The sequence below is a fragment of the Ptychodera flava genome, chromosome 3 (assembly GCF_041260155.1).
Source record: "Ptychodera flava strain L36383 chromosome 3, AS_Pfla_20210202, whole genome shotgun sequence".
NCBI classification, from domain to species: Eukaryota; Metazoa; Hemichordata; class Enteropneusta; family Ptychoderidae; genus Ptychodera; species Ptychodera flava.
This window is the reverse complement of record NC_091930.1, coordinates 35903264-35926730: the sequence shown is the minus strand read 5'-3', so window position 1 is coordinate 35926730 and position 23467 is coordinate 35903264. Positions and strand designations below refer to the sequence as shown.

Genomic DNA, 23467 nt, shown 5'->3' with positions numbered 1-23467 from the left:
GACAGGCAACCTCCCTTGTTAATTGCCTTTATACCGTATTCCATGATCTTTCGACCTGACATCGCCCCTCTTCAAATGGAATACATCAGTACTTCAGAAAACTGGGATTTCACAAGGAAATTATTTGAAGGGGTTTTAAGTTAACGTTTACATACGATCATGAAGTCACATAGGCTATACCGTCCCCTATAACTGTTTGTGTCAAACAAACATGTTGCGGGCACCTGAGTATGGATCGCATATAAAGGTACGAATGATCACTTTTAAAATCGCCATGTAGTAGTTGTGCAATCAAACACTCCGAAGGTATATACCTAACTCACACGTCACATGGCCGTGTGATATTATAATTATATTACGTAATCATATTACTTTACAGTCTGCGCTGACAGTAAACTCGAGAACGAGGTGCGTCGAACAAATATACCGACCGTTCCTTGAAACGTCGGTGAATGCTGAAGTGTCCGTGCAAAGCAGTGTTAAGTAGAAATACATACGTCAACCATGATTTATCTCAAATCCGTTCTTCATGCCGCCTTACTGATTAGTTGCGCTTTCGCTGAGGATCCGATCATAGAAATCAAATCGGGAAAACTGGTCGGAAAATCGGAGGAATTTTCCCACAAGGACGTCGACGTTCAGCGTACCGTCCAGGTCTTCAAGGGGATACCTTACGCCGAGCCGCCGGTCGGTGACCTCAGGTTTCGACTTCCACAGCCTAAAGCTCCCTGGGAGGGGATGCTTGATGCTAGCAATGCTGGCTCGGCCTGCAACCAGCCTATTGATCCGTTGTTTAAATTAGAAGAACCACGCAGCGAAGATTGCTTGTATCTGAATGTGTTTAAACCTGTCTCCGATGTAAGTAAGAGTTAACAGACAGACAATGTATTGTCATTGCAATTGATACATAACATGGGTATGTATTATGAGCATATTTTAACTCACGCAACGAACCATGGAGGTAAAAGAAAGACTTTTTAACGGCATGATAATACTCACTTCAACATGAGGTGACATGACTTGAAACTGCCCTACATGTATGATGTCAGTAGGTGTGGCGCATCCCTATTACATAGTCCCATTTGTACGGTTATTGTTGCATTCTGTCAACTGGGGTCGCCATAGACTTGGTTCTATTCACAGTCGGTTGTGTTCTCCAATCCGCTCTGCGCCAACGTGTCCATCATAGACGTGTATGCACGCAAGACGAACCCATGCATCTACACACGTCTATATAGGGCGCGACGGCGCAGAGCGGCATTGGAGATAACAAGCAACTGTGCTTGTAGTCGGTAATTGTGTAAAACGAGATCATTTCAGCAAGCTTTAGCGCATTTATCAATTTTATTTTTGCACATGGAAAGCTTTGACTGATGATGACCGTAATATATTCCAACGTCGTCTCCACTGATCATGAGTTGGACAGAGTGTGGAAGTTTCCCTCCGTGGATAGAGCGTGGCATAGGCATGTACTGCCTTGTGAAATGTCTGGGTGGTGCATTTGCGTGTGCGTCGAATGAACGCGACCGGCAGTAAGGCTGCGCTCACACAAAATTAGTGAGGTGGGAGGGGGCTCAAGGAATTCAGGGGGATTCGGAAATTCTGGGGTAGTCGAGGAAAAACTTGAAAGTTTTGCTCTGCCTATAGGGGGACCTGAAAATAGTTTGGTTCTAAACATTTTGACATTAGTAATAATTAAAATCTAGAATCATTTTGTCACATTTTATGACTTAAATCTCGAAAAAAATCAAAAAATGTATGAACACCATTAACTTTTCATAAAAACAATAAATTTGCCTTGTAACGGGGAAGAAGTTGCAACTATTGATAATTTTTTTTCAATATTTCTATGCAATGTATCAAATACAGTTTACTTTCTCTCTACAGCATGCTGAAACACGTAAACAATATTCAGCTTGTCAACAAAGCCTGTATATCTAAATATTGGTGATAACTGAATTAGAGTCCAGACTGAAAGTCATTTGTCAATGATATGATAAAAATGCAATACACGTACACAGTTTGTGCTGGCGAGCTGAATACTGGAAAGCTCAACATGCTGCAGGGAGTAGAACAAGAACGCAGTTGTGTAAACTGAACATTTCGCCAACAGGGACTATAAACTAAAAGATATCAATAGTCATATCCGAGAGGCCAATGACAAGGACAGGGACGAACTTCTTCACAAATCCACAAACAACGCTCAGACTTATAACACAAGAATCCCGTTCGTTGCCACCTTTATAGACATTGGGTATCATAGATAAAGATGAGAAGATCAGCAAAGCTATAAAAGACACCCCTTTCACTTCCTTCAGAAAACCACCAAACCTTCAAAAACTCAAAGTCCTTGTAAAAACCAGTCTCGCCAAGTCATCTGATCACAATACCATATGATACACCAAACGTTGCAAAAACTGCAATCAATGCCAATATATCACTGAAACTTACCAGCACCTATACTGGCGTAACACATTATGTCATCGGCAACATTTCATGTGACACACGTAACCTTATCCGTATTGTCACTTGTCAAAAATGTCACAAACAATATATCGGCGAACTCGTATCTACGAACACGTATACTCCATTCGTAGCCACAAACTAACTCCCATCTCCGACCATTTTAACCAGCCCGACCATAATCTTTCACACTTTCGCGCTGGCGGCATTTGTAAAGTTCACACCACCGGCACCTATAAAAGAAGACTCGACTCCTTGAACACAAATATATCACCATTTTAACGCACTAACATCGAACGGTATTTACAAAATGGATGGTTAGCACTCCCTTTTCACCCCTGTTCGTCCCCATAGCTCTCCGGCCTCTTCTTTTTTCCTCTAACTAGGGTGCCCATTTACCTCGCCTTGTCCTTCCACCAACAAGAGGGTCTTTTTTTCTCTGCCACTGGCGCATTCCAGCCTAACACTTAAGCCTTACCAGCACGCTGAGCAAGGTGGGTCCGACCCTACTACCCTTTCCCGCCAATTTTATTTCTAATCTATGTCATAATACCATTTGCACTCTTTCTCTGGATATCCTGCCATTTTCAACATCGCTCTTTTTTCTGGACCATCAAGTCTTTCTAATTTTACATTTTCTCGTTTTGTGAATTTTTTCATCCACATTTTCCTTGATTTGTATACCTTGAGAGCATTTTCGTATAACACTTCCTTCGCACATTTTTGCATATTTCGCAGTTTTGTGCTTTACCTTGTTATCCATCAGTAAGAACCTTATTCTCAATTGTATGTGTCATTTCAGACCGTCGATCTGGCAGTGATGGTATGGATCCACGGCGGTGGGTTTACCATGGGTTCGGGCACTCAAGACGGAATATACGATGCCACAGCATTGGCGGCGATCGGTGATGTCATTGTTGTATCCATAAATTATCGTCTCGGTGTGTTCGGGTTCTTCGCTACGGGTAGGTCCAAAATCTGACATCTTGTTTGATATGACTGCGTAGTCAGATAAAAGAAGAGTGAATATCTGATACATTGCAATATATGTACATTTATCTATTGCTCTATGTATCTCCTTGACTACCAACCTACCTACCAACATACCTACCAACCCTCCTACCTATCTACCTACCTACCTACTTACCTATACCTACGTATCTTCATATCTTCCAATATTCTTATCTATCTATCTATCTATCTATCTATCTATCTATCTATCTATCTATCTATCTATCTATCTATCTATCTATCTATCTATCTATCTATCTATCTATCTATCTATCTATCTATCTATCTATCTATCTATCTATCTATCTATCTATCTATCTATCTATCTATCTATCTATCTATCTATCTATCTATCTATCTATCTATCTATCAACCTGTCTACCCGTCTGTCTGAGTGTATATATATATATATATATATATATATATATATATATATTTTGTATATATATATAGGGAGAGATACATACATACATACATACATACATACATACATACATACATACATACATACATACATACATACATACATACATACATACATACATACATACATACATACATACATACATACATACATACATACATACATACATACATACATACATACATACATACATACATACATACATACATACATACATACATACATACATACATACATACATTTATGTGTGCGACATCTATCTGCAGTCTAATTATTTGTCTTTCTATTTGTTTGCATGCGTGTCTTAGTTCGTCTATCTGTTAGTCTGTTAATAAGTCTGCCCATGTCGTTTTGACGCTAAATGCCGATCTTTTCTTGTATTTCACTTTTGCCTGATTTGTGTTATTCATAGGAGTAATTTATTTCCACGTTGTGGTATAGGCCCATATATTTTTGCTACCTTCACCACTACCCTGTAGTCGTATAATAGGTGACCCATGTGGTGGCAAAGACTCACGGGCTGCCAACGTATGACTATGTCTCTCACTTTTAATTGGGAAGCGTCTGATGCATTTTATTGCTCTCTTCATGGCCATGACCCAATGTCATATATATTTTCTTTATTTTGTTAATCTGACTCGGTCACGTGACAGGTGATGAGCATGCCCCTGGAAACTACGGATTGCACGATCAGTTGGCTGCTTTGAAATGGGTCAAAGGAAACATAGCAGGTAAAGTTGTATTTATTTTTGCTTCTTAACATGATTCGTTATATCGTCCATCAAAATCTCTTGACAATTCCCTATGGCGAAAAAACAATTACGGGTACAGCACGACGATCTGTCCGCGGCTATGTGTAACCATATTAGATACTACAAAGCCTTGCTCGAACTTCTAAAAAGAACAGGAAATTATGCCGACTAGTATTTGCGTAACACGTAACATTACTGGTAAGCCACTGTCAAAAAGCAACACAATTTAATAACTGAAGATCTGAGGGAAATGTAAAATAATCGACGAAATATGCAGACCAAGGGAGAGAACGAAAATACGCAACACGAATTAGCAGTGCAGTGCGATGTGCAGGTGATTCTAAGTGTGTGGAGACAAAAGGCGTTGCATGTCACACCGAAACCCGGTTTCTTTCATTCACATACCTGTGAACAGCTTTTGGTGGAGACCCAGACAGGGTGACAATATTTGGTGAGAGTGTTGGCGCCACCAGTGTTGACTTGTTGCTTCTATCGCCGATGAGTGATGGACTGTTCCACAGGGCTATTATGCAGGTAGGTAATATGTGAGCTGATGACAGTTGGCATATTTGAGCTGCATGGTGAAGTTCAGCATAGGTTTTCTACCAAACATGTCACAAAACGGGCGAAGTAGGGCTATTTTGTGTTATTTATCAATATTTGAAGCATTACTTTCACTTTTTATCATTATCGTCATCTTTTTTACGTGCGTCGGCAATATTTGTCACTCATGAAACGCATACATTACATTAATGAACATGACAGGAAGTTACTGGAGAGGGTTCAAGATTTCGAAGGCGGGATACTGACCATCAATCGTACAGGCTGAACATACATATTATATATCGCTGTCGCTCTCGAAGAGATATAGTTTGCTTCATGGAATGAACCCTACTCAATGAAACAACAGCGACTATCCATAGTCAAATACGACGTTTCGTTTACTGATTCACCAGCCTTGAATCGTGACCGAACATTGGTTTAGTAAGATTTGTAGAAAAGTCAGAGAGTACACACAAGATGGACGAAGAGAGATCGCTTTGATTTTACGAACGCCAATTCGTACTTGAATGACCAAGAAGGTATTTAATCCATGGAGACATGAATACGTGTTTTATCATTTTTTTTATAATCAGAGTGGAACGGCATCCATTGATGATATTTCGCGGGAAAACACCTCAAAGCAAAGAAAGCTGGCACACGGCATCGGTAAAGTCGTCGGGTGTGAGAAGGACAACACTGAAGAATTGGTCAAGTGTTTACGCACCGTACCGGCTGAGACTTTCGAAGAAAATCTTGACCCAGAAATGGTAATGGCATTTATGCCAACGCAAAAATATTTCATTTTCATGTCCGGAAAACTTTTGAATTGCATTCGACATTTGAAAGAAAAAGTGTATTATACAGAATTTCGACGAGTAAAGGAAAATCACATCTTACGAATTCAACTTGCTTGGCAATATAGCTTGTAAGAATGTAGTTCGATCAAGTTTATTGTTCCTGTTTAATATTTGTCAAGCACGCAAGCTTGTTTTATCTGGGATTAGAAAAATGATCTCAATAATTAGAGGAGTGCGTTTTTTCATATCATATGTTCTTTATGTTCCACCGACAGAGTAACTTAATGGATGCCACTGGATTTGAAATGGATGACGTCATGGTCGCATTATACCCTATTGTTGATAATCATTTTATAAACGGTGTTGCAGACGATCTCTTCAGCCAGGGAGCATTTACCAAGACAGACGTCAACATCATGATCGGTACCAACGCCGACGAAGGTACGCTGTTCTTGCCGATGGTCATGCCCCAGGCGGTGAACGACTCCGAGGCGTTCTTAGACAAAACAGTCTTCGAGGAAATTTACTCTGCCTTCTTGGGCCCTTTCAAGTACAATGCCGCTGTGCTTGACGCTGTCAAACTCATGTACGTCAACTGGGAGGAAGCGGACTCTGGTGACGCTAACTATTTCGAGGCTTACTCTCAAATGCAGGGCGACTACGCGTTCGTGTGCCCGTCGGACAAGTCGGCCCGCGCTTACTCAAAATTTGGCGCAAACGTGTATATGTATCACATGACCCACGTCCCGTCTAACCCTCTTTGGCCGGAGGCATGGATGAAAGCTGCCCACGGGAAGATATACCATTTGTATTCGGAGCACACTTCAGTCACGGTAAAGGCCCAGAGAATGTCACAATGAACCCAGAGGAAGTGGCTATGTCACTTAAGGTCATGAAATACTGGACAAACTTCGCTAAATCCGGGTAAGGCTGTTCAAAACTCTAGGAGTACCTCTGCGACCTTGGAAAGTAGTGTGTAACATCAATACAGAGTTGTCACAACTTTCGATTTCTGTTCAACAAGGTGAAATTCAACGCATAAATCCTGAACGAATAGGAGGTCGTGAATCTTTACATTATGGACAATTGATGGTGCTCACCATTTTAAGTTTATGATCAAACGTAAAAAAGTTATAGTTTGCAAAATCAAGGCAGAAGTGGTCATCTCTACATTGCCTTCATCTGTTATCATAACAATTTATCTCTATGATATTTCCATAAACAAAGAAACCTCCTGTAAATGATTGGCCTTATATATTTATTGCTCTTTGTGCATCGATAAACGGCAAATTTAATTATTGAATTGATTGCAAAAAAGTGTATATATATATATATATCTATATATATCTATATATATATATCTATATCTATCTATCTATCTATCTATCTATATTATATATATATATATATATATATTATATATATATATATATATATATATATATATATATATATATATATATATATATATATATATATATATATATACTTGAGGTGATTTATTTTGTAATAAGCGAACTATTTACTCCTATATGTATGGACAACAATTTCTCAAGCCGATACGTTACTATTGTTTTCTCAAACATCTGCTGAAGTTTTTCCAGGAGTCCTCGGTCTTCCAAGGCATCACAATGTTCTCTCCTTTAAAACGACATATACAAAAGGAGATACGTCGTCTTTATATAGCCTCTGTTAATGCCCCGTTACAGTCTTTAAATTTTACTTCTGTAGGAATCCAAACTTATCTGGCACTGGCGGGGAATCATCCGGGGATGATTGGCCACTGTTCAAAGTACCCGGATTAGCCTACAAAGAACTCTCTCCAAAGATGGAAAACAAGCGAGCATTAAAAGCCAAGGAGTGCGCACTCTGGAACGACTTCCTTCCAAAGCTTATGAAACATACAGGTTTGTATAGACAGAGTGACTAACATATTTGTCTACAGAGAGTGCTCAAACTTGGCGACATTAAACTTTCCGCATTTTGGTAAAGTGGGAAAACATGGCACAGAAAAATGATATACACTGTATTGAGAAAAACCTTTAATCAAATTATCTGTACAATTTCTCTCTCTCTCTCTCTCTCTCTCTCTCTCTCTCTCTCTCTCTCTCTCTCTCTCCTCTCTCTCTCTCTCTCTCTCTCTCTCTCTCTCTCTCTCCCGTAGATGTTGATACAGTGTGTACAGCCCCGATGAGAAGATAGGAAGTACAAAGAAGAAAGCAACAAACCAAAATGTTCCAGTATATCTAGGCTTTCAGAAATGTATACTTTACAGGGGTTCTGAGCTTATTAACCGTTAGAGAATTGTTAGATTAAAAAGGTCAAATTTCTTGTCTTGGAACCTTAAGCATCGTAGATATTTCTAAAATAACTGAAATAACCAATTTCCGATTTGATAATTTTACATTGGCAATTGACGTTTGTCAGAGGGATTACAAGTTCAGCATGTCATAAACCACCACAGATATATACTTTTGCAAGACACAGCACGTGCTTACCCCAATTTCTGTACTATTATGTGTTTCCCGCGAGCTAGACAAATTTCCTTGTTGATGTGATGTGAGTTATGTACACTCCCTGGTCACCTATAAAAAGAGTGAATTGCATAATCTGGCCAATATGCGAGGTGATTTTAAGTCTTGTGGTTAAATGTTAAAACAATCGTTGCTCAAAATTATATGTCAGCACGCACACAAGCAAGAAGTACGCTGAGTTTATTATAATTCTCCCATTAGTTTGACTGCATCACAGTCCAGGGCTCGAAATTAACTTTTTCCCAGGTAGTCCACTTGGGCTACCATTTTCTGAAGTTGGTAGCCCAGTGACAATGGCTGGTAGTCCATGAATATTTTAGTTTAGTGATACTGTACTCGTCCGAGTATAAGCCCCGGTTCAGCAACACAAAATAGCAGTAAAACTAGGGGCTTCAACTCGAGAAACCTCATGTTATGTGTCACGAACGCTTAATTTATGCTAATTTATGTACATTGTAACACTTTCTATCACTTTCAAAATCGGCTTATACATGCAAAGAAATTGTAACTTGTGTAAAGAAAAAACAGAAAAAAATATTCTCATGATCTTTATGAACTGGCATGCCTTGTTACACCTGAGTCTCTCTATACAGAACGTAATACATTGATACTGATCGACAACCATAGATAAAAGACAGCGAAACTCAGCCAAGCTTAGCTGATACAGTGTTTTATATTACTATTTCAAATCAAACTGAATACACAATCTCTTGATAGAGAAGTGACAGTATTGTGAAATTTCAGCATCAAACCCCCAAAACCTGACACAAGCACGTCTTGTATGCTGCCGATTAACAGCATGGTGTGAACTGGCATGCAAATACTGCACACGGAAAAGCAACTCAGCATTCAAGTATCAAACGCTCTGCATCTTGTGAAAAGAACAACATAGCAGTGAAAATTGTAATAGTCACCAGAAAAAACTCTTCACAGATGAAAGGATAATTGCTTGAAACAAATGAAACTGCATGTTGACTGCATTTAGCTCGTCTGAAAGTGACGAACATCGCAGGCCAAGTATTTCATGTCCCAGGCTTTGGTAGTCCGTGTGGGCTACCATTTCATGGACTTTGGTAGCCCCAGGGAAAAGTTGGTAGTCTGTGGACGCGGGACTACCGCTAATTTCGAGCCCTGGAGTCGGACATTTTTGCAGACGATTTCAAATAAAAAAAAAACACCCCCACCTTTCTTTTCGATTTATATTTCCACAAGGTAATAATTAGATTTAATTATTCGTAGAACTGGTTTGCTGCATATATCGACAACGAAGGGGTTTAATCAAAGAAGAAACGATGGCTGCATCTTTTGAAAAGGTTTTCATCACTTTTGTAATGTAAATTAATTACATTTAGAGTATTGGCACTTCCAGCACAAGGCATAAAAGGTAGCTACAAACAGATATGGGACTTTCACAATTCTTTTATTTTTCTCAGTTGTAAAAGCCCCAAACCCTAATGAAGTACACATATTTTCCGAAAGCCTTGATATTTGGAAATCCGATCGTACACAACACACAGTCATTATTTGCATAGTAGTCACGTGACAAGCGTTTTGTCGAACCTTCCAAAATCGGTTTTTTTTTTCCTCCCTAAGAGACTTCTGGTTGAAATTTATACATTGATAATCCTTTGCAATATCGTTCAAATCTGTGTCGCGATTGTTTTCTCCGAGTCTCCACTCAACTTATGTGGCGTGACAACTACAATTCCTTGAAAAACACCCTAGTCTAACACCGTCAATAGTGCATAATGGCAAAAAAACCCCAAAAGCATATACAAGAAATCCCAGACACGTGTAACCTCCACAAATGTAATAAACTCCACAAATGTAATATCAACCACAATTGTAATAAAATCAACCACAAATGTAATAAAACAGTCAACCATTAATGTAACAACCCGCAACCACAAATGTAATAAACAAATTAACCATAAATGTAATAAAACTCAACATAAATGTAATAAACTTGAACTTGCATATGTGATCATTTGTTTATCAATGCCCTGAGTAAATAATAACTTTAATAAGACTAGTGTAATGTTATTGCATACTTTCCTGAAACTAGGTTTCCTTTCCGAAACACAGAATAGAATACTTTGAGAACGCTATCAGAAAACGGCGAGGTACTGATCAAACCGTTAGAAAATGGAAGTGGAACAGCAGTTCTAGACACTGATAATTACATAATAAGGAAGCGTCAAAATAACTCGTCAACCAGTGATACCACACAAAGTTTATGACAGATAACTCAGAACAAATAACAGAGAAATATAAAACCTTATAACAGAAACTTACGACATCAAACATGTTGACCGGAACATATATTTCAATCTAGTAAAAAACAATACGAACACTACCTTGAACACAGTAGAACAAAATTAGACATCCTGGCATCCCTAGTGAAGGAACAAACTTCAAGTGGACAACATAGGAATACAGACAATCTATTGATTATTCCACACAATTTATCCACTGAAGACGAATTTGAGGCGATTGATTAAGAAAGTGCGGTAATTTTCGAAAAATGGCGTTAAAGGATCGTAGTGTTATACAGTCTTCCCACTCTGGAGTAGAGACTGCACTTACGTTCAGATTACAGCTGTGTCTAGCCATGGCCAATCAGTTCTGTACACAAAACAGGGAAACGTAAAATACACTTTCAAATATGCAAAACACACTAAACGCAAACAATTAAGAAATGAATAATGTGTTGAGTTGCTTTCCTTATTACATAGATCAATATTTAAGGGCTAATTCCTCAATTGCAACGACAAAATAGATTTATTACATTTATGGTTGACAAGTATTACATTTATGGGTGATTTTTTTATTACATTTGTGGTTACCATTTATTACATTTGTGGTTGGTGTTTTTATTACATTTATGGTTGATTTTTGTTACATTTATGGGCGATATTACATTTATGGGTGCATTTTATTACAATTGTGGTTGATATTACATTTGTGGAGATTATTACATTTGTGGAGGTTACAGACACGGACCGATTTAAAGGATGTTACAAAGGCTTGTCAATGCCCTAAATTCATACGGGAATCTTATTGCGTATTCATTTCGTACAATGTGCAATTTTATTGTTAGCAAGACAATTCTAGTCGGCACTAAAAACTTGACCGGTGACATAACACAAGTGCAGGCCGTGTTGACAAAATGAAATCAAAACTGGCAGACAGTAATCATGTTGGGAGTAGAACAAGATACAATATTTTAGGGTTATAACTGAAAACAGTGCATTAAAAGTTACAGTCAATGGCTTTTAAAATGTTCAAACAAGCAAAGGAGACGCTCCATACTTTGGGATCAATTATACATCTTCTGAATGGACACTGTTTTGCCAAAAGCCGAAATTTTCAATGTTTAAATCCGTCATGATTACAATCTTTCCCACACCTAGTTGATGCAATGCCACCCTGAAACAACGCCAGAGCGTAGTGATTATTTGTAGCTTCGTGAAAATATGTTTCATCCAGGATTGATTAAACCTTCAGAAGTTACAGCCCTAATAGCTGCGAATGTGTAAACCGATTTGAAAATATCCCCAGTTTTCCGAGAGTTTTCTTTGAATAAGACCCATTAAAGACTGAAAAGGTGTATAACACTGTTATTAGTGTCGAAAGTAGCTTGTAAATTCAAACGTTTTAACATCATTTTAGATTTCCGGCCATTTTCAAAAACTGATCACATGACAGAGAAAATAAATTCAATTCAATTCAATTCAATCAATAGAACTTTATTTATCCCAAACACGGGCAATTAAAAAGCGTGGCTCAAATACAACATCAAAAAATATAATACAAATTTACAAAATGGTAGGAGACGCAGGACTATACAACAAACAGTTTAGGAATCATTTAAAAGCCGCACAGCGGTTGGAATGAATGACAACTTGCGCCGTTTTGACCTGCAAGCCGGGTATCTAAAACGACACCCAGAGGGAAGTGTGTCGAACTCTGCTGATAAAATGTGATCACTAGACAAAAGAATTGAGCGGGATTCCTGAGTACTTGCTGATTATAAAACGTAGAAAGACTTCTCTGGGGTATACCAATTAGTTTTGAGCTAAGTGAAACAATTCTATCAAGTGAAGTTTTGTTTTTAACAGACAGATTTGATACCAACAATGAATGAAAATGAGATAACGCTTTCAATGTAAGATTTATAAAAAAGAGATAAATTTGTCTATCAACAATGAATGAACGCAGTTTCCTTAAAAAGTACAATCTTTGCTGCCCCTTCTTCAGTATAGCATCGGTGTTATGATCCCATTTCAATTTGCTGTCAAATATTGAACCAAGGTATGTATACTTCGAAACAATCTCGACTTCTTGATCGTGAACAATGGACGTAGGAGGGTTGTGTTCTTGCCTCCTAAAATCAATTATCATTTCCTTAGTTTTCTTAACATTTAAATTTAGATACGAATTATCACACCACTCAACAAACTCACTAAGAGCGGGACCATGATGACATTCTGATCCCTGTAGAAGTGTAAGCAGAGCACTATCGCAACAAAATGTTGGTCATCGTGTGTTGTGCATTCAAGTAAATGGCATCATACTTGTTGCAGTGTGGTGGCGCTGTTGACACAATCGCGGTGGAAATGCTGAAAAAAATGCTGATAAATTAGACGATGTTCAAAGTTGACTTTAAGAATAAAGTTTCGTGTCTTGTGAGACATTAAACAAGGGATAAATCATGACTCTAAGATTAACAGTTAAATATGAAGTATTGAAGTGACATTTTGTTTCCTGTAATTTCACATTGTCTGTTTTTCTCGTCAAATTCATTTGTGTATTTTTCTTTTGTGTCATTTATTCACAGTTATGTATACATTACACTTCATGTTCACAGTATGCATATTTGTTACCACAGTTTGAATCAACTCAAATTTAGACTCAAAAAGGGTTTATGATTTAAATCACGTTTAATTTTTGTGATAAATTTAACTTTAAAGGGAAACCTAAGTCCAGCGACTTTGACCGTTTATCCCTTCCAAAATCACCCTTGAGTAAAATGCAGCTCAAATTTGCAACATAATTGCACGCGCTGACGACTACGGCGCGACGAAAAGAGAAGTTCAAGTAGACGACATTTATGGAAATGAGCCCGGAATTCCATGGGCGCGAAAGGGCTCATGGGAGAAGCGTGCGTGACGTCATCGGCGATACAGACGATTGTAGCTTGCAGCTGGAGGAGTACTGTGAACAGTTCAGCGCGTTCGTAAGACGACTATGGAGAGTTCGGACAGCGATATTTCTGACACCGAGTATTACTTTTCCCTTAGTGAAATCAAACCATACTCAATTGAACCAAGATATGTAATAATTAGAAAGCATCTCAAAACATCGTTCATATCTTGGTTGTTTGCGTTTTGTGTATGATTCAGCGGAGGGAGTGTGCTTGTGCAGACCCCGAACTCAGGCTGGATTGGAGAGACTGAGTGACCCTGCGATCCTTCAACGCTACGTTTCTAAAACAGAGTTTTCTGTATCAGTCGCTTAAAATTAATTTTTGGTTCGTGAATGATACGGAATGATTGACTGATTGTATGTGTTACCGTGTAAGTCGAGCTTGGCCAGATCTTTAAGGTTGCGAAATCTCCGATATGTATCGGAAAATATTTTTCGCGATTTGACGAATCTATTATAGTGTCGTCTATTTTCCGAAGCTGGTGTCGAACTTAGGAAGTCGGGCTTACTCAGATCTACGAAGTGATGAAATCGCCGATATAATTAATATTTGCCCGCTATTAAAAAAATAGTATCGTCTTAAAGCTTGTTGTAAGGAATGTATTTCATACAAGACCAGCCCAAACTCCCGATGATTTCCGATATGTCCTCTGTTCAAGTCCCGATCGCCAAGTAAAATGTTTACATGTAAAGAATGTAACTTGTGCAAGGGCCTCCCGAGTCCCGATGATATCCGATCGGCCCTCTCGACGAAGTCTCGTGTTAACATTTAATGAAAAAAAATGCTTTACATATAAAAAATGTATTTCGTGCATTAATAAATCTAATAATGTAAAACATACAGTATTCTTGACTACCGGCCATGGATGCTATTTTGAACTAAGAGTCGGACAGAGGTATTCGGGTGGTCAGATCTGTTAGGTGGTGAAATCTCTGATATACATCGGATATTTACCCACGATTTGACAAAGTATCGTCTAGTATCAGAGTTAAAGTCCTAAGTCGCCGATATTTATCGGATAAATATCCGTGATTTCGTAGACCGGCATGCCAACACCACACATTGCAAGTAAATCTAGGATCGTGTGGTATCGATATTAGCCTAGGAGTTCCGGCGCAATTGATATTTATCGGGTAAATATAATATCGGCGATTTCTCAGACCCGGCGTGCCGAGACACAGTAGGCAAAAAGTCATTCCAGTATCTTGTAATATCAATATTACCAGGTATAGTCCCAAAATTGCCTATATTTATTGGTTATATATCGGAGATTTGGCAGACCCGGGATGTCAAGATAAGAGACGCTTTGTGTAGTTTCGTCTTCGGATTTTAGAGTCCTAAATCGCCAATATTTATATTTATCTGGTTAAAACCGGCGATAGTAAGCTGACGCAGCATGTCAAGATACGAACCGCATTGTGTAGTATCGTCTTGTATCGGTATCAGAGTCCCGAAATCCCTTATAAAACAATCATCCTGAAAGAATTAGAACATAACGTTGTATCTTTACAGATTTTTAAACTCGCCCGACTTTCTTTAGCCACTGTCTTCGAAAAAGCTGTTCTGTGGGAAGACGGTAAAAGCTGACTCCGTTTGTTTTTCCTTGAGTGATTTTTGCATTATTTTTTATGCTACTGAGCGTTAAAGAGTCGTAACGTGCAGAACTGCACTCCTGCAGTCATAAACTCCAATGCTTTGGTAGGCTGTCACACACGTTCGTGTATCGCCGATGACGTCACGCACGCTCCTCCCATGAGCCCTTTCGCGCCCATGGGATTCCGAGCTCATTTCCATAAATGTCGTCTACTTCAACGTCTCTTTTCGTCGCTCCGTAGTCGTCGGCGCGTGCAATTATGTTGCAAATTTGAGCTGCATTTTATTCAAGGGTGATTTTGGAAGGGATAAACGGTCAATGTCGCTGGACTTAGGTTTCCCTTTAATGAAAATGCAGATCCGTTATCTTGTGATATTCCTGACATTTCTCATCTACGACACTGTGTCGGACCTGGGACCAGTAACTTGTTTCCTGACTATATAGACGCCATAACATGTTTAAAAACGCCCGTCGTATCAACAGCATTTTATAAAGCTGGACAACTTTTATGAAAGTGAATTCATATTAATAGGGTCACGTCAGAACAATGCTCCTGAGGCTCGATTCGATTCATGCTAACAGTATGCCAGTATCAAACCTATTGCTCAGTGTATCTCCTCAAATAACTCAATACGTTACCACCCTGCGGCCTTTGTCTTACTTTTATGATAGCGAAATTATTGTTATATTTTATTTTGTCGCCCTTTGCTATAGTTGTTTTTCTCCTTCTTTGGAAAATTTAACAAAGAAATCCACGGGTACATTTATTGAGAGTGCCTACCTATTTCAGCGTCATTGATTTCAATTTGATGGCGAAGTTTGTGGAGTGGAGAAAACATGGTAACGGACGTTTCCACGAAAGAGCACATGACGATCACACGCATAACTCGGAACCTCCATGCACTTGCTCAACGTCACCGTGTAACTGACAGACTGGCAGAGCTTAATGACTGAGTGCAGGATAAATATTGATTGTTTTGAGTTCGGATCATATGCCAATGGAGCATTGCTGTTGGTGGCTCGTGCGCCGAGCTTGACGTTGGTTGCCTTGGAGATTGGCAAATCTTGACGTGTTGATTTGTAGCTGTTTGAGGGCTTTGCTTGCAGGCGTTTTGTTCATACTTCTTATGGTTGGTCATTTCACAGCGTCAGACACATGGAGGGACTGTGCGTCAGAATATGACTAATGTTTTACTTAGCGGACAATTTGTAATCGCAACTTTACATAACAATGGGTCAATTGAAGCAGAGCATTTCATCAGATGTCGACCTGCTCCAGTTAAAAGGTCAGTTGGAGAGGTTCAAAGGTCAGAGGCGATTTCTTCGACTCTAAGGTATATCGTGTTGGGGTTTTGGAACACCTTGTACAGACAGTGGAGCCATTCAACTATCTTTCAGACACACTCACGACTGTATTGTGTCATCGTTCCAAAAGTATAAAATATGTTTCTGCAACAACGTGGTGCACGTTTGCTATTTCTTTTAATCTGATCTGTCCAAGCTTACGATAAAGCCACGCAGTCAGTGACAGATAACGGTAAACTACAGAAGGAAACTTCGAATAAATTCAAAACCTACACATTTATTTAAACACCTGCCGCAGTGCATATGAAACAGCAGAAAATATTTAAACACAATGGCGTAAAGTAGATATATTCTGATGAATTAGATTATCAGTGTCAAGTACGTATCACACAGGACACACGGTCAGGATGTCGAATATTATCATCTGGATAAAATTATCAATTGCGGGTTTTAAAGTGTTTTATGGGACAGAAAATAATTGGATGCCACCCGATATGGTGAAATGGATCGAGTTTCAACATTAAACTGATTTGTAGAACTGTACTTATTTATGCGAAAGATACGATGCCACGCAAAAAACGAAGCGTTTCTTGACTCATTGGTTTGCGACGATGATTCAAGTACTGAGTAATATCGGCGATCACATGACGTCGACTCCACGTTGGCGTCCTCGCTGTAATGTTTGAACAACACCGGGGCCTTTGTTATCGGCTGTATGTTTTGCGAATGACTCATCGATTTTCTACCGTACAATGAATGTAACGGTAGATCACTTCACTATTAAAGGTCGAGCCACAGTGACATCACGAGGCAAAAATGTATTGCAGTCAGCACATTTTTGCCTCGTGACGTCACATGTCAGTGACTTGACAGTAGCCGAACGACGTTCCTTTAAATGCGTCGTATAGTGAAAAATCAGTGCTGCGTAGCGAATGAAGGGCTGTCAGAGACGTTCGTGCGTTTTAAGATAATCATTATGCCGTAACTAACGTCCTCTAAACGAGTTGTGTGTGTCAAACAAGAGCGCACCTCCCATCCAGGTGCGAGAAATGACCTCAAAGCCGTGCATGCGCAATCAAACACTCCGACCATAAATACAGATAGAGGGAGTACGCGCGTTTGGAAGTCCTGTCATCTGGTTGTAAATATGTCATGTGGTTGTTGGCTATGACACACCCATATTTGGTTATGTTTCGATGTCAAAGATCAGAGTTGAAAGTCCAAGCATGGGTAATTCCTTGCATTCTTGATACCTTGTGCTAGCTCTGGTTGTCAAAGCACGTTTTCATTTGTGCCATTTCGAAGCAAGTGAGTACAAGTATAGTAGTCTGTTCGATTCTTGATCGTAGGCTTGTAACACAAGGATACGATTTCTCATATATCTCTGGTGTTAGCATGCAAGGCGGTTTTAAAATTCAGGGGTCTTTAAAATTCAGAGGTCAGACGAAACCAGGTCTACATGACAGTTCGCCTCTGACTTTGTCTACATACATCAGTCATCATGATCGACCTCGACAGATTCAGCACTTTAGTGTTTGATCGTTATGGTCCAAAGCCGTACAAAGCTACTGTGCTTGCTTTTGTATTCATGGCACTGCTTCAGTAACAACGGTCGAAAATGCTCAAAGCATTATAAACCTGGTTGCATGGACACTCCGGCGCATCTCTCTTAGTGTGCTATGGCTGTGACTTCTAAGTTTTCTCATTAGTTTATCATCTTTCTATGCTATCGCCAACTAATTTAAGTTGTCTAATCAAATATTTTTGCAGAATCTGCATTTGGAGTATGCTAGTCACCATGTGTCACCTGGTTGCACGGACACTCTGGTGCATCTCTCTTACTGTGCTAAGGCTGTGACTTCTAAGTTTTCTCATTGGTTTTCATCTTTCTATGCTATCACTAATTGATTTAAGTTGTCTAATTAAATTATTTGCAGGAACTGCATTTTGAGTATGCTGAGTCACAATGTGTAACCTGGTTGCATGGACACTCTGGCGCATCTCTCTTACTGTGCTAAGGCTGTGGATGCTAAGTTTTCTCATTGGTTTTCATCTTTCTATGCTATCGCCAACTGATTTAAGTTGTCTAATCAATTTTTTTGCAGAATCTGCTTTGGAGTATGCTAGTCACCATGTGTCACCTGGTTGCACGGACACTCTGGTGCATCTCTCTTACTGTGCTAAGGCTGTGACTTCTAAGTTTTCTCATTGGTTTTCATCTTTCTATGCTATCGCCAACTGATTTAAGTTGTCTAATCTAAATATTTTGCAGGAACTGCATTTTTAGTATGCTGAGTCACCATGTGTCACCTGGTTGCACGGACACTCTGGTGCATCTCTCTTACTGTGCTAAGGCTGTGACTTCTAAGTTTTCTCATTTGTTTTCATCTTTCTATGCTATCGCCAACTGATTTAAGTTGTCTAATCTAAATATTTTGCAGGAACTGCATTTTTAGTATACTGAGTCACCATGTGTCACCTGGTTGCACGGACACTCTGGTGCATCTCTATTACTGTGCTAAGGCTGTGACTTCTAAGTTTACTCATTTGTTTTCATCTTTCTATGCTATCGCCAACTGATTTAAGTTGTCTAATCTAAATATTTTGCAGGAACTGCATTTTTAGTATGCTGAGTCACCATGTGTCACCTGGTTGCACGGACACTCTGGTGCATCTCTCTTACTGTGCTAAGGCTGTGACTTCTAAGTTTTCTCATTGTTTTCATCTTTCTATGCTATCGCCAACTGATTTAAGTTGTCTAATCTAAATATTTTGCAGGAACTGCATTTTTAGTATGCTGAGTCACCATGTGTCACCTGGTTGCACGGACACTCTGGTGCATCTCTCTTACTGTGCTAAGGCTGTGAATGCTAATTTTTCTCATTGGTTTTGCTCTTTTTATACTATTACAAAGTGATTCAAAATCAAAATTTTATGCAGTCGTCTGCTTTAGGAGTATGCTGAGTCACAATGTGTCACCTGGTTGCACAGAGTCATGTGGTACATCTCTCTTTCCCTTATAAGGCTTTGTCATCTAAGTTTCTCCTATGTTTTGCTCTTTTCATGCTATTAAAAAGTGATTCAAGTTTTCAAATCAAAATTTTATGCAGGAATCTGCTGTTAGATCATGCTGAGTCAGAATGTGTCACCTGGTTGCACAGAGACTTTGCAGTGGTATAAAACTTGCTAATTAAGGGGCGCTGCACCCAACACAGGGTATTTTGCACCAAAATCACTTTTTTGTAGACATTCATTTAATTTAATGAAATTGTTAACCCAAGATTAAAATATTATTATTTGGGTTCATCTTCAAGGCTGTCAAGCAGTCGTAGGTTGCTTGATAAAGAAGTGTTAATTTTTGCAAATGTTTGCAAATCACCCAATTTCCTGGCTTCACTATTCTTCCAATTTCAAGATTTCCAAACAATTTAACTCCATACTGACTTGGTCAAACTTTCTTAAATTTTCACATTATTTTCTTTAAATGTTGTTAAACAAAACTGTTTTTGATTGGCAATAAAGTTCTTACATTTTGAATAAGAGGCATTTTAATTTGTATGAGGATCATGTACTGTAAAATATGTTCAGATGTAACCTGCCAAAAGAAGGAAATGACGACCATGTTAAAAGTGATATTTTATTCAAAGCATATGTGTCACTGCCCATTTGGGGCAACTGTTGTCAGCTCCACTTATACATAACCATTGCAAGACTAATATCATTTTTATATGCAAAGTAAAACATAAACTGTGTCTTTTGAAGGTTTATGGCATGTCTGTTGAAAACAGAGAGTATTCAAAAAAGAATACTTTTTAATATGAAACGTCTGTTAACAGTGTTTATTCATTCTGATGTAATAATGGATTTCTGTTTGTTTTGACAGTATCTTTGAATGATATGACACTGCCTTAACAACAGATGGAAGAGGAATGTGAAAGAAACGTCAATGTTAGTAGGGTATTATGTTCATATGTTGCTACTCACATTGGTGTACCATTTTGTAGTTACAACTTGAGCTGTATCCTGTGAATGGTTTTGGGATAATTGTGTAAGTTATTATATTACAACTCTCAAAATTTAGAGGGCCTGTAATGCTTACTTTTGATATTATTTTCATTATTTATATTTGTCCACTGTAAGTTGTTATTTTACTACAAAAAGATTGCTAAAAAATCAATATTTAGCTTGTCAGCATAGCATTTGAAATATACAAAAATGTATTAATAGTATATCTATATTTCTATTTTTCTCACTCAGGTTTGTTGTAGATTACATCACAATTGTGTTGTTGGAGGAGGCTGAAGTTTACCTTATGTCAAGGAAAGAATGGTTATGCTTGAAGAAGCAAATAAACTCTAGTATTGCCACAGAAATCTAAAGATACTGTTCTGCAGGGATAACCTTATTGACATTTGTTCATATTGTTATGAAATATTTTAAAACTTAAATTTTAAGGCAATTATTGTCATATTTAACCAAAATATCATTCAAAAGTTCTGGTCAGACACATTAATATTGATTATACATGTCCCTTAGGATGACAGCAATAAGATTTTGTAAAATCGTGCCAAGATATGCAACTTTGTATTTTTGAGATTATTTTTGTCATTGTAGATCTATTTTTTTCTTCAAAACTCCTTGTCAGACTTTTTGATATTCAGTATACAGGTCCTTAGGATGACTTAAGTCAGATATTTTTATACAGTGAGAAAATTGCAAAATTTTGTATTTTTGGAGCATTTTTTGTCAATTTCGGTCAAAAAGTGCTTCTGTCTCATGGTGTTTATCTGATAGCTTTGCATTTTCTTATAAAAATCCCTGGAGACTACCTAAGCCAAATCATTTTTCAAACTGGTGGAACCAATGATTTTTTGTTTTTTGGAGCCAATATATTAGTCCGCAAGCTTGAATGACCTATTCCAACCCGGAATACCTTGTAAATCAATTTTGAAGACACTGAAAATAATGTAGTTTTATTTGATGCCAATTTGTAGTGAAATCTGATCTAGAAAAAAGTTGTGAGCTTATGTTTTATGTAGTGGATCAACTTTAGCAAATATTTCATGGAGGAAACCCCATACTCTGATGAGGGATTTGGCATATGGCAAGATGCACCATACCAATAAAACAGACTCCAGTTTATTTGTATCAGTTCCAATCATTATGTTACATAAACAAAAAAACCTGTCATGGTATCACTTAATTAAGTAAATCTTCACAAAGATGAAGGCAGCCGAGTGAAATCATGTGTAGATTGAATAAGATGAGTGATGAATGATAATATCAGGTAACTTCACCACACAAACTTACTTACACAAACAAACTTGTGTATAACTTAACTCTGAGTAAATCGTAACATTTCAAGCAAGGACCATCAAATTTTTATTGTTGATCTACAAAATTGAAAAGTGGCTGTTAAAACGGAATTCTGCCCATGAAAATTGAAAGTTCAAACTCTTTGCAAACACAATAGTATTTTGAGTGAATAAGTGGAAATAGGAATACCTCTTTTTGTTTGTCAGATAGGAGCAATACTGTGCCCTTGGTGGTATATTTTTAAATGACTTGCAGAAATTGATATTTATTACTGTTGTTATTATTGCTAACTGTTGTTTTGCCTGATTGAGGCACACACCTAGCTATCCTATGGATTCTCTTGAACATTATCACAGTACAGCTACATGAGATACCAGGCCGCTGCTAGTTGAAACGCCTATTTGTAGGGGTTTTAATGACTGCTAAGCTAGTACGAATTAGTAATGTAGATATTGTGAGTTCAAGCCTCATAAAATGCATCAGCAAGATTGCATCAAAGTGACCACTTTTACTGTACATGTTGTTCACAAATTAAGGCCATCAAGAATATTTTTATGGGCCTTTTAGAGTAATGTAACATAAGGGCCGGGGGGGGGTCAGAGGAATGTGAGGGTAGTCACTCAAAAAATTGAAAGCTACAAGGAGGTTGTTCAAAATTGGAAAGAAAGAAGGGGGTTGCTCAATTTTTGGTACAAAATGAATTGAAATACCTCTCAGATTGCACCATTTCATCAATTTCTCAAAATTCTTAATGCGACCCCCTGTCACTTCCTCTCACCCTGGGGTGTTCTGACAGTTTTACTTAGTAAAAACAAATAGAAAACACCTAATATTGCACCAGACTGCATCATTGAACTCATTAATTTCTCAAAATTTCCGACGTGGCAGAGGGGACACGCCTCTCACACTTTCCCCTGTTGGGTGTTCTAACAGTTTTACACAAATTGATAACATCTCTCATATTGCACCAGACTGCATTATTGCACACATCAATCTCTCAAATTTTCAACACGAGAGGGTACAACTCCTCTGACACTGCCCCACTCCCCAGCCTCCCGACTGTTCTCCTGTACTTTCAAATTCTGCCCTGTCAGATATCTTAGTGGAAACCTTGTCATGATACCCATCCAAAATAAACAATACTGTATGGTAAACAATACTATATGGTTGGATAGTGGTTACAGCATGAGCTTTTGTATCTACATTTTATTGTGACTTTGAATTTTCTTTTGCCGGTCACATCTTTTTCAACTGTCATGAGGTAACCGATGATATTCCAGCAGGATATGAAAGGTCTGTACTATTGCTGTAGTTTTGTAAATGTTACAAATACATGTCTTGGTATTTAACTGGTCTAAGTGGGGGGGGGGGGAGGGGAGGGATCAGTCAAAATTTCTGTGTTAGAGACTGGGTTACTCAAATGCATTTGGGTTGGCATGGGGTTTACTCGAAATTTCAGAATACTATGAAATTCCCCAGACTTCCCCCCCAAGGTCGTAAATAATTACAACTCCCTAAG

At 38.4% G+C, this 23467-nt stretch overlaps 1 protein-coding gene across 2 annotated transcripts in view; it reads left to right on the top strand.

Moving 5' to 3' along the window:
- Positions 1–401: 401 nt before the first annotated feature.
- Positions 402–23467, top strand: part of LOC139129901 (cocaine esterase-like) — a 34120-nt gene continuing 11054 nt past the window's right edge. The window contains exons 1-8 of one of the 2 annotated variants that reach the window (XR_011551716.1): positions 402–858; positions 3266–3428; positions 4552–4629; positions 5066–5184; positions 5787–5960; positions 6266–6914; positions 7722–7897; positions 8155–8179. Coding sequence is in view for 1 of the 2 variants with exons in the window: in XM_070695593.1 (XP_070551694.1) it covers positions 505–858; positions 3266–3428; positions 4552–4629; positions 5066–5184 (714 nt within the window). In the remaining variant the exon portion in view is untranslated. Of the gene's footprint in view, positions 859–3265; positions 3429–4551; positions 4630–5065; positions 5185–5786; positions 5961–6265; positions 6915–7721; positions 7898–8154; positions 8180–23467 lie in introns of those variants that run through there. The other variant, XM_070695593.1, reaches the window with a different exon arrangement.